At 39.3% G+C, this 14,877-nt stretch overlaps 1 protein-coding gene across 1 annotated transcript in view; it reads right to left on the reverse strand.

The window, feature by feature from the left end:
* HAT1 (histone acetyltransferase 1) overlaps positions 1-9,391 on the reverse strand; it is a 29,340-nt gene extending 19,949 nt beyond the window's left edge. The window contains exons 1-3 of the mRNA XM_058190635.1: positions 9,222-9,391; positions 5,749-5,820; positions 4,108-4,183 (exon numbers count right to left, since the gene is read on the reverse strand). Coding sequence (XP_058046618.1) covers positions 4,108-4,183; positions 5,749-5,820; positions 9,222-9,228 — 155 coding nt within the window. The 5' untranslated portion in view covers positions 9,229-9,391. The remainder of the gene's footprint in view (positions 1-4,107; positions 4,184-5,748; positions 5,821-9,221) is intronic.
* Between the last annotated feature and the right edge of the window lie 5,486 nt (positions 9,392-14,877).

Consider the following 14,877-nt stretch of genomic DNA (forward strand, 5'->3'; position numbering starts at 1 on the left):
TCTTGAGCAAGACAATCTTGTAGATGAGAAATTCAGATGTTTGGCCAACTTCTGATTTCAGTATTTCCATTTTAGTTGTTCCTGCTTTGTATCTCTAGGGCAGGGGTGTCCAAATTTGGCAACTTTAAGACTTGTGGACTTCAACTACCAGAATTCCTCAGCCAGCTGGGAGTTGAAGTTCACAAGTCTTAAAGTTGCCAAGTTTGGACACCTCTGCTCTAGGTATTTATTACTGTATTTGGTGGAGTATAAAAATGAACCAAGAATAACCCTGAAAACCATTAATATTTATATACCATTCCAAGTCATTTGTCAAGATGCAATTGACAAATAATTTTTTCACATTGTGATTTATTCATCTAAAACAATTCAGCTAGAAACACAGAGCAAATCATTGCTGAGATGTGCCAACACAATCACAAAATTATTATTTCTCATTGAGATAATTCATTTGCCATTGAGTACCCAGAGAAAAATCTTTTAGTATTATTTTAGAAGATTCCCTAATGTATTCGGGCATTAGCAACAAAACATGTTAATAATTATGCTGTAACATTATAGCATAAAAATCAATGAAATAAACATATAAAATATAATACATAAAAAACACGTTCAAATTTTTTTTTTAAAAAAAAACCTTATAAATAAACGGGTGGCAGCATTCCAAATGACTCAGGTTAAGCATTTTACAAAAGTTGTAGCAGATTAAAAACAATCCTGGATATACCTCAGACCCAAGTCTGGGATTTTAAAGGTGAAAAATAGCACTTTAAAGCCAACAGAAAGCCAGTGTGCAGCCTAGAGCACCGTTCTAATGTGCTTATATTGGCATAGGCCGGCTAGTAGTCAGGCTGCTACATTCTGAGGTTTCTGGGTGGTGTTCACAGGCAACCAGATATATAGCACATTGTATTAATTCAGGCAAATGCAAATGAGGATGTAAGTCATATTGCAAGGTCCTTACATTTAGGTATGATAGCAACTGATGCACTATTGAGGTTGGGTGAAACCCACATCCAACAGAATCAAATTGCAAACTTGTATCTTCCTGGGCAATGATACCGGAGATGTTAGACCATGTGATGGACAATAATTACCCAGCCTTGTTTAGATTCAACTTGCAGAATAATTCATTCATCCAGAAATTCAGTAGTTTCCAATACTGCATCAAAATGCTGATAAAACCTCCTGGTATAATTTATCTCTCTCTCTCTACACACACACAGAAGGTAGACTTGTTGATTTGCTAGTGTTGGTGCTGCTCAGTTTTATTTTGATTTTAAACTTAATTTAAAGTAATTGTGTTCCTGTTTACTATGGATGCTTAAATTACATTGAAGAATTTTTGTTAATGCTGTTAACTTCCTGGAGTGAAATAGATTATGTTGGTGTACAAATTAAAACAATAAGAAAAAGTGAGTACTATGACATTCATAACAATTAATCTCTAGCTTTATGTGGATCTAAAGAACCACATACCCAAAAGACATTAAGGTTCATATTTCTAAAATAGCAGCCTAATGCTTCACATGACAAAAGTACTTCTAAACTTTAAGAAACTTCTAAAAGCCCTGTAATGTGCACAAAGATCTCTCTGATAAACTGAAAGACACAAAGGATAAGTACAAAAAATGGAATGAGGGACACGTAACTAAGGCAGAGTATCAGCTGATAGCCAGAATCTGCAAAGATGAAGTCAGAAAAGCAAAGGCTCAGAATGAACAAAGCCTTGCAACAAAAGTCAAAGACAATAAAAAAAAAGTTTCTTGCAACATATAAGTAACAAGAAAAAAAGTAAAGGAAACAGTAGGTCCACTAAAGAAAGAAGATGGCAAGGAAGTAACAGGCAGTAGAGAGAAAGCAGAGCTGCTTAACTCATTCTTTGTATCAGCCTTCACGCAAAAAGAAACTAGTATAGCCCAACCTACCAAAAACATAACTGTAAAAGGCAGGCTAGAAATAAAACTTAAAATAAGCAAGAAAATGGTAAGAGAACACCTGTCTGATCTTGATAAATATAAATCATGGGGTCCTAATCGATTATATCCCAGAGTTCTGAAGGACCTGGCAGATATTATCTCAGAACTATTGTACCATATCTTTTTTAAAAATCCCAGAGCACCAGGGAGGAATGAATGCCATCTTCAAAAAAAGGGAAGAAAAAAAAACAGACCCAGGAAACTACAGGCCAATCAGTCTAACATCAGTCCAATATTATTGGAAAAATAAAAAACATGTCTGTGAATATCTAGAAACAAATGAAGTTATAATTAGTAGCCAGCATGGGTTTGTTAAAAATGGATCATGCCAAATCAATCTTATTTCATTCTTCGACAAAGTGACTAAATTAGACGACCAGAGAAATACTGTGAACATAGTATACTTGGATTTCAGCAACCTACATCTTGGTAAACTAGAAAAATGTGGGCATCACCACTAGATGGATTTGTAACTGGGTAACAAACTGTACTCAACAAAACATACTACTTAACAGTAATATGTCTACATGGAAGGAAGAAAGCAGTGGGGTACCACAAGATTCTGTCTTAGGCCCAGTACTCTTCAATATCTTTATAAAAGACTTAGATGAGGGAATAGAAGGGGAACTCATCAAATTTTCAGATGAGACTAAGCTGGCAGGAATAACCAACACCCCAGAAGACAAGCTCAAGATCCAAAAAGGTCTCAGCAGACTTGAACAATGGACCCTATCCAACAAAAAGAAATGTAATGTGGAGAAAAGCGAAGTTTTACACCGAGGCATGAAAAACCAAAGATACAAGTACAGATTAGGTGACTTTCACACCTGGAATATTGCAACCAATTTTGGTCACACTACAAAAAAGATGTTGAGACTTTGAAACATATGAAGAATGGTTCCAGGAATTGGGTATGGACAGTCTAGAGAAAGGAAGGACTGGGGCTGACTTGATAGCAGTATTGCAGTATTTGAGGGGCTACCATAAAGAAGAAGGTGTCAACTTATTTTCCAAAGCACCAGAAGGCAAGGCAAGAAACAATGGATGGAAACTAATCAAGGAGAGAAGCAACCTGGAATTAAGGAGAAAGTTGTAGGTGCTTTATCACTAAGGTTTTAAAGGAAACACTGAAATGGTATAAGATCTCTTGCTTGAACAGTGGGTTGGACTAGAAGAGCTCTAAGGTCCTTTCCAGCTCTATTCTGATTCTGATTGATTGGACAAGGAGAGGACAGGAGATCGCTCACATGTGCTCCCCATGAGGAAACTATAGAATAGGTGTTGGCAACCAATGGCTCTGGAGCCGCATGTGGCTCTTTCAGCTCTCTGTTGCAGCTCCCTATGACGCTGCTATTGCCGCCTCCACAGCACAATGAAATTTAGTGCGCTTCACAATGGCGGAGATGGGGTCCCCTCCTCCTCCTCCTGGAGCCCATTATGAGGCAGAGCCAAAATGCAACACTGCCCCCTACTTGCCCTGGCAACATCAGCAGAGTCATTCACTCGTTCTTGCTTCCCGGATGTCTGTTGCTTTTCCTGCAGAGCCTGTAGGCTGCCTGTGTTGTGATGCCCCGCCTCACTGCCGGTGTTTGGCTCCCCACCTCCCCGGTGATTGTCGGCGCGCTGCTCGTAGGCTGGACAGCCTGCAGACATCAGATTCCCACCACCCAGCACCAGTTCAGGGGTTCCATTCTCCCCGTCACCCAGGTATGGCAAAGCCATGTGGGGTTTGACAGCAGCGCAGGTGAGGCTAGTGTCTCGGGGAAGAGGATGGTCTGGACAGATATATATCCTTTTTTCTTTTGCTTTCTTCTTTTTTACCATTTACTCTTTTTTTACTTTACTTTCTTTCTAACTTTAGTTTGCATTATTGTAATTAAAATCTTCAAGAAATTAAAACCTGTTACAATTTTAGAAAATAACATCATCTTATAACACAGAAGCAATGCCAAGAGTTCTATAGATCTTGACCACAGCTAATTATATGGCAAAAATAATTATAAATCCATATATGTATATTTATTGAAAGAACTGCATGCAATTTAATAAACATTATTGTTAAATTTTATGGCATCAGTACAAAATCCAACATCTTAAAACTATTTTTATAATATTTTATGTCACTTACTCATCCCCAAAAACTTGATGACTGAACTCTGGATGAAATGTTGTACTATCATCTTCCAAATCCTCTGGGAAGCGGACTGATGGGAAAAACAGTTGTTTGCATTTGAATAGCTAGCAGTGGTCTGCCAACATATTTTGGTTAATTTACAGAAATCATATCAGTGGGAAGAGCAGTATAAAAAAGAGGAGTATCTGTGCATCTAGAGAGGCTACGCTACCGTGTCTGAAATCTTGTCTACTACTGAGCTAATATTTTTCAACTCTTAAACTCACTCATCCAGAACTCATTTCTAATAGGATGGAGTAAACTACTTCAGCTGGCATTATTACAATGGAATTGTGATTATCTAGAAATCCGTAAAACTCCAGCATTCCTCATGAGGACATTACAATATATTTTCTCTGATCCCAACCCTGGCAAGTGCTGATGCAAGCAGAGTTTTCTGCTGCCACCAAAAGAACACCTTGGAAGAGGGAAGTCAAGAACCTTCTATGTTGCTTTAGTCATGCATTTTGGGAACACAGAATTGCTCAAACCCCAATAGATACATGCTTTCTTCAGTTTCAAATACATGTCACAGCAAGGTTTTCTTTGTTACATAAAATCAGTTTGAGAGACTCTATCGTAGATATAGTCCATTAAATAAGTAGATCCTGTAGAATTTCAGACTGACATTATTACAATTTCTGATTCAGAATGTAGTGATATGGAAAAGAATCTATTTTCCATTATCTTCTCCACAGTATTTTTATGTTTTAATACATATATCTTTTAAACAGTCTTGAATTCCTAAGGCTTCTTCATATTTTGCCACTTCCATATCAAAACACAAAAATGTGTACACAAATCAACTGAATACAGGCAGACCTTGTTTAGCAACCATTTGAAATTATGACACTGCTGAACAAAGAACACTTATGACAAGCCTTATATTCCAGCACTGAGCAACCAAATCACAATTATTATGCTCACAGTGTAATATAACCAGTGGTGGGATTCAGCCAGTTCGCACCACTTCGGGAGAACCGGTTGTTAACTTTCTGAGCAGTTTGGTGAACTGGTTGTTGGAAGAAATCATTAGGGCAGAGAACCGGTTGTTAAATCATTTGAATCCCACCACTGACTATAACCATGATAATAACTTGTGACCTTCACTCTGGCTTCTGACGGCAAGGCTTAATGGACTTCCTGGTACTACTGGTAAGTGAGAACTATCTATATAAGACTAAGAAAATTTTAAAACATCAGCAATTCCAAGATGAAGCTGACGTTAGCAAAAAACTGTGCAATAAATCTTACATTTCTAGTTTTGCTAATTAACCAACTTTCCTGAAGATGATTTTGACCTGAAGTGATGTTTAAGCCCAGTTCTAACACCCTTCTGATGAAAAATGCCTACTTCTCTGTTCAATACTCATCTAGATAACTTTCGAATATATTCAGCACATAGCAAGAGATGCAACGAATCATTAAATAAGTAAAACAGGAACGATATTATTCTGTTACAGTAAAGCTATAAAGATTCTTGCACATATATACATGAAAGATACCAATACTTTGCTAGTCTTTTAAAAATCATTTTTTACTTAGCAAAAGCTGCTGAAATTGTGGGTCCCATCAGAGCTATATTTAAATTTTTACCTAATTTTAGATGAATCGCTTCATTTGTACTACACTTGTACTCAGCCAATTTCTTTTCCATAGCAGAGAGACCTAGGGAAAAGAATTTTAAATCAGTTTTTGCCACAATATAAAAAGCATTTAAAGAAATATTTTAGCTTAGATATTATTTTATTTTAAATAAAAGCAAGGATATCAAGGAAGGAAACAAGCACCTTAAAAGTACAACTCTTCACTATGATCTTGTAGTTCATATGTCATGTTTGTATTAGGCCATTTGTCCAAAATAAATAAAATGTGTGGTCAAGAAAGTATGCCTAATCAAGTGGATTCTTGTTTTTCTTTCGGGAATCAAATTTCTTACTGAGAAATTTCTATTGTAGGCATGTGTCAATTTTAACAGTTAATATGGTAAATATCAATAAATATAACCAATACCAACAAAGGCTTAGGGCCTGGGTACTTACGGGACCGCCTGCTGTTACCACATGCCTCCCACCGACCCGTACGCTCTCACAGAGGGACTTCTCAGGGTGCCGTCCGCCAAACAATGTCGGCTGGCGGCCCCCAGGGGAAGGGCCTTCTCTGTGGGGGCTCCCACACTCTGGAACAACCTTCCCCCAGGTTTACGCCAAATACCTGACCTTCGGACTTTCCGCCGCGAACTGAAGACACATCTTTTTATCCGCGCGGGGCTGGCTTAAATTGAATTTTAAATGTCAAATTTTATTAATTTTAAATGGGGTTTTTTAGTGTATGGTAAATTTTTAAATTTTCAGGCTAATTTAAATAAGTTTTTTAAATTGCATTTTAATTGTATTTTGTATTGTTCGTTTTATTCTGCCTGTACACCGCCCTGAGTCCTTCGGGAGAAGGGCGGTATAAAAATAAAATAAAAAAATAAAAAAATAAAATAAAAGTTCTTTTAGGCTCCTCAGTGTTAAGAAACACTGCTTTAACACAATAACATTTGTAGCAATTAAGAAACTGAAGCATAATACTGACTGTCAATCTATGACCATATAGATAATGTCCTCTAGTTCTATGCTATCTTGTATCTTGTTTGTTGTATCTTGTTCCTATGTAACATGAGCAGATGCTATTCTGAGATGTAGTAAAGACATCTCTCTAATACACTGAACTCAAAGGAAGTAAGGCCAATATTGCACTGAAAACTACTAGAAAAGAGAGCAGTGCAATTCTATTCTCTGATAATTATGCAAAGATCCTTTCATACAATTAATGAATAAAAGAGGCATGAACTACTTCAGAACTCCTACATATTAGTTCACATTATTACAACAGTGGCTGGCATCCTAAAAAAGCGATTAAATCATAGAATGCATGAATTAAGACAAAACCTTGAAGGCTCTCTGGTCCTCAGCATAGAAATTTACTAAACTACTACAGAAATATGGCTACCTAATATCTCCTTGAAAACTTATAGCGAAGATACACAAACCACTACTCATTTGACTTTGCATTGGAACAAATCGAATGTTGTAGCCTTACTCAGGTTCGTGACATTTGCCATAACTTCACCCATGCCAGAAGTTAAGTTATTTATGTGTCAGAGCAACTTTCTGCACCATGGATTTCTCAGAGGCTTTGGCCTACAACTCCCATTCTGACTACCAGGTATAGAGACTAGCAGACAGGATGCTGCAGCAACTCAAAATATCTGGAAAGATCTGTGTCACTGCAAATTACATTTTTAGCTTCGATCACAGTGGTTTTTTCCCCCCAACATTTTCTTCCTCCCTGTGAGAATGAAGACAGAAACAAGGTAGAGGTACAAAAGTCAGTGTTTCAGTGTTATATCCCAATGTTCCCGTCACTCATCAATTTCTGGCTACAGGGACTTTGCAACACTCAGGGATCACCACCCTAGAAGGACTAGTTTTCTGCTCTAAAATCTCAAATACCTATAGATATGTAAAAGCACGTATCTTATAATTATTGCAGATTTTATAAGCTTTTCATTTCCAAAAAGAGACAAAAAATATGCCTAATGCTAGAATAGTTTATAATATGATAAGTTTCAAAGAACATAAGCAGGAGAATTACAGGCTTTTTGAGGAACAGGAGTTTCCCAAGTTACACTGAGGCACTGAGATATTTGTTGTCAAATACTTGTTTTGTTCTTCAACTTAATGACATTCAGATGTATTAAACTGCCAAAATGGATTGTGAGAGCACCGGTATGGGAAAAGCTGTGTTACACTAATACGTTCCGATGTTTTCAAACAGGATACCCACATTTAGTGGTTATTTACTTGGGGAATCCTCTTTGTTTAGGATAATGATGTGACAGTCACACCATGGTTGCCCATTTTGGCTCAGTCTACTATTCTGCAACAGTTTAATAGAATAGAATAGAATTTTTATTGGCCAAGTGTGATTGGACACACAAGGAAAGGTAGAGGTAAAAGGTAGAGGCTATAACATTCAATAGTTTACACCAGGTTTATCCAAAATAATTGACATCAATCTCCAAGGGAAACAATCTAAGGAGTTGTTATAATTATTCATAGGACTATTGAAGTAATATTTGCTAAATTATTTTCACATCATGAATACACGGAGATCGACGAACAATCTGAAACTTCATGAAGGGGTTGATGAGCTAAAGAGTTTGAGGATCCCTGCTTTACATTAACCATGCAACTTCATTACAGGTAGTCCTTGACTTATAACCACAATTGAGCCCAAAATTTCTCTTGTTAAATGAGAAATTTGTTAAGTGAGTTTTGCCCCATTTTACAACTTTTTCTCATCACCTTTGTTTACTGAATCACTGCCGTTGTTAAAGTGAGTCATGTTTAACAACTGCCGTTGTTAAAGCGTTGTTAAGTGAATCGGACTTCCCCATTGACTTTGTCGGAGGGTTGCAAAAGCTGATTGCATGACTCCGGGCCACTGCGACCGTCATAAATATAACCAGTTGCCAAGCATCCAAATTTTGATTACGTGACCATAGGGACACTGCAAAGGTTGCTAGCTCACTGTGAAAAACAGTCCTAAGTCACTTTTTTCAGTGTTACTGCAACTTCGGTCACTAAATGAACAGTTGCAAACCGAGGACTACCTGTACTAATTAACCTCATGCTAACCACGGGTCCACTCCAGGGGAATAACTCTGAAGGACCAAGCACACCCCTTTCTCCTCCGAATCGTTTGTGAACTGGTGGGCAGCGGACGATCTTCAAAGCGAGTCGAGAAACAGGCACGAACTGGAGGACAAGACGTGCCTTCCCCGTTTCCACCGGCGGGGACGGTTCTCCTTCCCTTTCCCCGCGGCAGAAAGAGCCCTTTCCCGCCCAGCAGAGCTTTCCGGGACGGCAGGTTAAGAGTCGAAACGGGCTGGGCTTCCCCGCTCATCACCTGCCAGACTCTGGCTTGGCAACCTCCCTCGCCGAGAGTGCACCGAGCGGACACCGGAGACCCGGGTCTCCAACCCGCCCCGTTTATGCGCCCGGGGGGACCCTCCTTACCCGCCATTTCCCAAACGGCGGCGGCCTCGGCGCCAGCGAAGTCAACAGACCCAGCCAAACTGAGCGAATCAAGCCGCGCGCCCACACGCCGGAAATGACATACTCGGGTGGCGGGGGAGGGGAAAGGAATGGCCCTTTCGTTCGTTCAGCGCTGAAGGGACCGGAGCGACGTCCGCGCTTCCCCCCCCACTTTCCCCACACGCATGCGCAGTTTGGACATCCCTCCCCTCTCCGTTATTGCTGGCCTGTCCCTTCAGAATTGGGAGCGCCTCGGGATAGCCCCGCCCAACTCGATCTTTCAGCCAGTCTTTTTCCGAGGAAATTTCCAGCGCCAGAACTTATCATTCTTCGTACTTCTCATTCTGCTTCTCCGTCGCTCTAGTAGTGACACCTTCTTATATTATACCGTAAATTTTGGGTGAGCTATAAATACGGTAAATCTCTATGGAGATTCTCAGTCATCCAGGTCATGGTTGTCCTAAAGGTGCTTCCCCCCTCCCCCCCCCGTAGGCAAACTGGACTTTCTCGTTTTTATTTAAATATAAATTTATGTATCTATAAATACCGTAACACAGATTGCAAACAAAGGAATTCCATGTATGTGCATGCATATATATATATGCATGCACATACAAGGAATTCCTTCTTTTTGTCCCACCTTTGGGACAACTATATCTATTTCTATATCTATCTATCTATCTATCTATCTATCTATCTATCTATCTATCTGCTTAATAGTTGCTCAAGAGGCACTTGGCTTCACAAGCAGGATTCTACCTCAGCTCTCTTCATCCTGGGGGACAAGCTCATTATATAGCCCCAACTTGTTCTGCTAGATTGCGCAGAATCCCTTTCCAAAACAGAAACCAATCATGGTGATGTTTCTGGCACAAGCCATGGCTAAGGGAGAAACTGAGATTTTGGAGTTCTTTGAAGTGTTGGATAGTTGCTGGCATCTATTGCTCACCAACGCTGTTGTCTTCCTGTCTTTATTGGCATCATTGACTTTTTCGTATTTTTTGGCATCATGATGCTTTTACCTGTACTGACAGTCCTTGACTTACAACAATTCATTTAGTGATTGAAGTTACAACGGCACTGAAAAAAGTGACTTATAACCGTTTTTCACACTTAACAATCATTGCAGGATCCCAGTGGTCACATGATCAAAATTCAGAAGCTTGGCAACTGATTCATATTTACGATGGTTGCATTGTCCTGGAGTCATGTGATCCCCTTTTGTGACCTGCCAAGCAAAATCAATGGGGAAGCCAAATTCACTTAACAACCGTGTTACTAATTTAACAACTGCAGTGATTCACTTAACAACTGTGGCAAGAGAGGTTGTAAAATGGGGCAAAACTCACTTAACAAATGTCTCACTTAGCAACAGAAATTTAGGCCCCAAATTTTAATTGTCATAAGTTGAGGGCTACCTGTAATGAGATATCAACTGGTAAGGGATTGTAGCTCTAGGTCAGGGGTGTCAAACTCGTGGCGTCACGGCAGCGTCACATGATGTATCACGACTTTTTCTCCCTTTGATAAACCGGCCATGGACATGGCCAATGTGTGATACATCTGGCCCACCGGCTGCAAGTTTGACAGCCCTGATCTAGGTATTGCCCTTGATAATGCTCAGCTGTGTTTTCCTCCACCATTAAGTAAACTTTTTGGAACAGTTGACTCATATTTTAGTGGCTCACACTCCTGCACATGTGAAGGGTAAAATGTATATTTCACCAGGTGCTGACTGAAGATGCCCGGTTGCAGGTGTCAACATCCAGAATTCTTCAGATGGGAGATGTGAATTATGTCAGCAATCCATAGTTACCCAGCTTTGAGGCTAAGAAGCACAGGGTGAATAGTCTGATAAACTGTGCAAGGGCAAGAAAAACAAATGCCGGAATTAAACTTCCATGTTCATAGAAAACAACCAATTGTTTGTAATATGTAATAAAGATTCTTATCTAACAATGTCAAATGTTGCAGAGCCTTAAAATGAATATACAGTATATGAACCTAGAGCCTAGGCGAGTCATACTGAGTCAGATGTCTGTGAAATTGTGTCAGAGTCTTAATGACTCTGTTATTTTGATAGTCCTTATCTTCCATTACTATTCAAATATTACTTTACAATATGAATAATGGCTACCAACTTCCTGGGCGCTATTATTAACTGTTGATTAAGTTGTAAGCATCAATATTAGACTCAGAAAGCTATCAAAGTGAACCAACTAGGTCAGACCATGGATCAATTAACCCAAAAGCAGATAAAATCACCTAAGTCCATAAGAGGTGAGTCACCCACTGTGGGAGCACAAGCTTATTCTACAGCTGCTACCAGAGCAGTTACCACTGTTATTCCTACAACCCTCTCGATATCAAAAGTTTGCTTTGTTGCCTGACAAATACATACAAAAATCTCAGCAAATTTACAGCCTTTGTTCCTTTTTTTGTCTGCATTTAATTAAAATCTCTTGTCCAAAAAGTCCCCCCCATTCCCCCCCCCCGGTAATTGAATGATGCGAAATCTTTGTTGCAATTATGGTGTGGGTACAAAAATCTGCAGAGATAACTCTCAACCATCATTTAGTAACCCCAATTAATTTGCTGGGAAACGGAGCACAAGGCAGCCAAAATGAATGAACATAATCAATTGCTATATGAAATTCAATGGTGGACAGAAATGTTTTTGTGGACAAATGAGGAGGAAGAGCTAAATTTACTGCTTTCCTTAATCAAAGTAAGCTCTAGAACTCCCTAAGATATGAAGACTTTCTCAAGTGATCAGGTTTGGATTGGATTTGTGATAAACCTAATTGCTGTGTAAGACTGATGAAGCTACAAAGTCGATAACCTTTGATTAAGACTAATCCTGATTTGGGCAAGGGTGCTAATTTTGTAACAGTTGAAAGCTAACTTCAAGGATCTTTTTAAGCAAGTATCAGCCAGCGATGAAATTGTAAGAACTTAGTGCAGAAATTAGAATTCAGTTAGAATTGAAGGCTTGTGAACCTTTGTTATCTAGTCATCCTGGTTTCCTTGCAAATTCAGACTGGTATCAGAATGTAACTTTTATATTTTTTTATTTATCAATTTTATTTGATGCCTATCTCGTGCTTCAGGCAACCCCAAGCAGCTTAACCCTTAACAGATTCTTGGGTCACAGTCAGTTTCATAGAATGCAAATGTATTTTCTTTAACATAAACGGTTGTGATTTTTTTTTTGAAGTAATGCGCAGCAATTTGGCAGGTTCCTGAATGGAAAGTGATCGATTTCTGTGAGAAAAGAGAACAATAAATTTTCTGGAAGGATTAGTGGAGAGAGAGAGAAAAGCAGGCCTTTTTTGAAGGTGACAATCACAGCCATACATTTGTAAGTAACCTTGACAAGATCTAGGTAGTTTTGTTAGCTTTTTTTAAATGTTGTACTACCATAAGTTCAGCAGTGGTGGGTTTCAATTTTTTTTACTACCGGTTCTGTGGGTGTGGCGTGGTGGGCGTGGCATGACTTGGTGGGCATGGCTTGGGGACATGGCAGGGGAAGGATACTGTGAAATCCCCATCTCCTCCACTCCAGGGGAAGGATACTGCAAAATCTCCATTTCCTCCCGATCAGTTGGGACTCAGGAGGCAGAGAATAGATGGGGGCGGGGCCAGTCAGAATTTTTACTACCAGTTCTCTGACCTACTCAAAATTTCCACTACCTGTTCTCCAGAACTGGTCAGAACCTGCTGAAACCCACCTCTGAAATTCAGGAAAATTGGAGGATGTAACAGTCCAATTGGTTCCCTGGTTAAAAGCTTATGACATTAGCAAATGTGACAAGAAGAGAGATAAGATTTTATGTGTCTAAAATCTCTGATGAAAGGCTATCAAAAACGTTGGAGCAAAAGGTGCATTTCTGAAAAAATCCAAAATGACCAGCAGTTTTATTGTCAAAAGACAATATAAATCTTCTTCCCTGAGGGTAAGAGAGAGCCATTTCAATGCAATTCCCCCTGTCCCAAGGAGAAAATATTAAGAATGTTCTCCTGAAAAATCATATCCTCAAACACATATAGTGGATTTTGCTGTTGCAAATCTGCTTGTTTATAAAGTTTTTTTTAAAAAATGTGATTCCCTGCCCCCAAAGTGTCAATAGTTGAGGTTAACATAGGATGAGAAGTGGAAAAATACTGTAGTTGCAAATTCTTGGCCGCAGGCATTTCATAAGGACTAAATTTATGTCAACATTTCCAACTGGAAATACCTGTGCAGTTTTGCACAAAGCATGTGGTCTCAGGTTGCACATAGGCCAGCATACCTAAAACAGAAAGTCTTTAAAGGCTGACTCTCTTATACTCAGGGAAGGGCAGAAATGGTGATATAGTACTGGTGTGTGGAGATTTGGAAAATGGTTTGAAGAAGACGATTCCAGGGAGTCGCAGATCCAGAGGAAGTTATGCATAGATTTATATTGTAGTGTTCAGGGAGGACAAACCTCCTCCCCACAGAATTCTACAGCAGAGCATTGAAGGAACAGCTGAGACACCTAATGGATCATTTAGGTTGAAGCAGTGCCAAAGAACTGAAGGTCACCAAAGTAGAGAAAGCTTCATGAGGAGAAGTTGGGAGAAGAACTTAACTTGGTTTGGTATCCAAAAAGCTGAGATAAGTGGAGAACAGCAGTGCAAACAAGAACCAATTGCTGACCCCATGCAGGAATAGCCCCAAAATCAGCCAGCCAATGAAACAATCAAACCTACTAGTAGCTACTGGTAATAAAGAATGGTAGAAACAAACTCTTCTGGACAAACTTCTCTGGACCTATCCTTGGTGGAGGAAGGGATCTGCAAGAGTTGGTAGTAGGAGAGCAGGAGACTAATTACAATACCCAGTAGCAAGGAATTCCAGTAGAAAGGAACAAACCATCCAAACCTCATCTTGAGCTAAGAGCACAACAGACATGAACAGAAAATGCTAAACTACTCTACATGGCAAGAGAGAAGAGAAAGATTTATTTGCCATTCTCAGATGTTTGTCTGGAAGTGGAAGAGAATCAACTTATTGGAAACTTGTCGGGGCTGGTCAACTGGTAAAGTCTAAGAGATTTTCTTTACATCATTTTGGACCTTCTGGCATTGGGCTCGATATCTGACTTAGTTCCATTTAATCTATAGTCAGAATATTTGATATATAAAGAGATGCATTTCTACAGATTTTCTAAAAGCAGAGAAAGTTGGGGCCAAACAAAACTTCTGAAGAAATATACTTCATTGTCTAGCACTGATGCTATCCAACATTGGAAGTTTTAAGAGATTGGACAACCATTTGTCTGAAATGGTGTAGGATTTTCTGCTTGAGCAAGGGATTGGACTAGAAGACCTTCAAAGTCCCTTCCAATTCTGTTATTCTATTATCCTGTTATGTTTGTTGCTGAAAGTCCACTGTTAATTTCAGTGTCGTCTCCTTTTTCCAAGAAAACTCAAGGGTAGTACCTACTGGTTTAGACTTAGATGATAAGGAGCAGTAGAAGTGTGTGCACCAACTTGTTTATAGGTCCTTGTTCAAAGCTTGGAATGATTTATCCTAGCATTTTTATCAACATGTTGAATAGCAGGGAGAATAAGCTGTAATCCTGTAGGGCATCATGGATCAGTGGCTTGCATG

This window comes from Ahaetulla prasina, chromosome 1 (assembly GCF_028640845.1).
Source record: "Ahaetulla prasina isolate Xishuangbanna chromosome 1, ASM2864084v1, whole genome shotgun sequence".
Classification (NCBI taxonomy): Eukaryota; Metazoa; Chordata; class Lepidosauria; order Squamata; family Colubridae; genus Ahaetulla; species Ahaetulla prasina.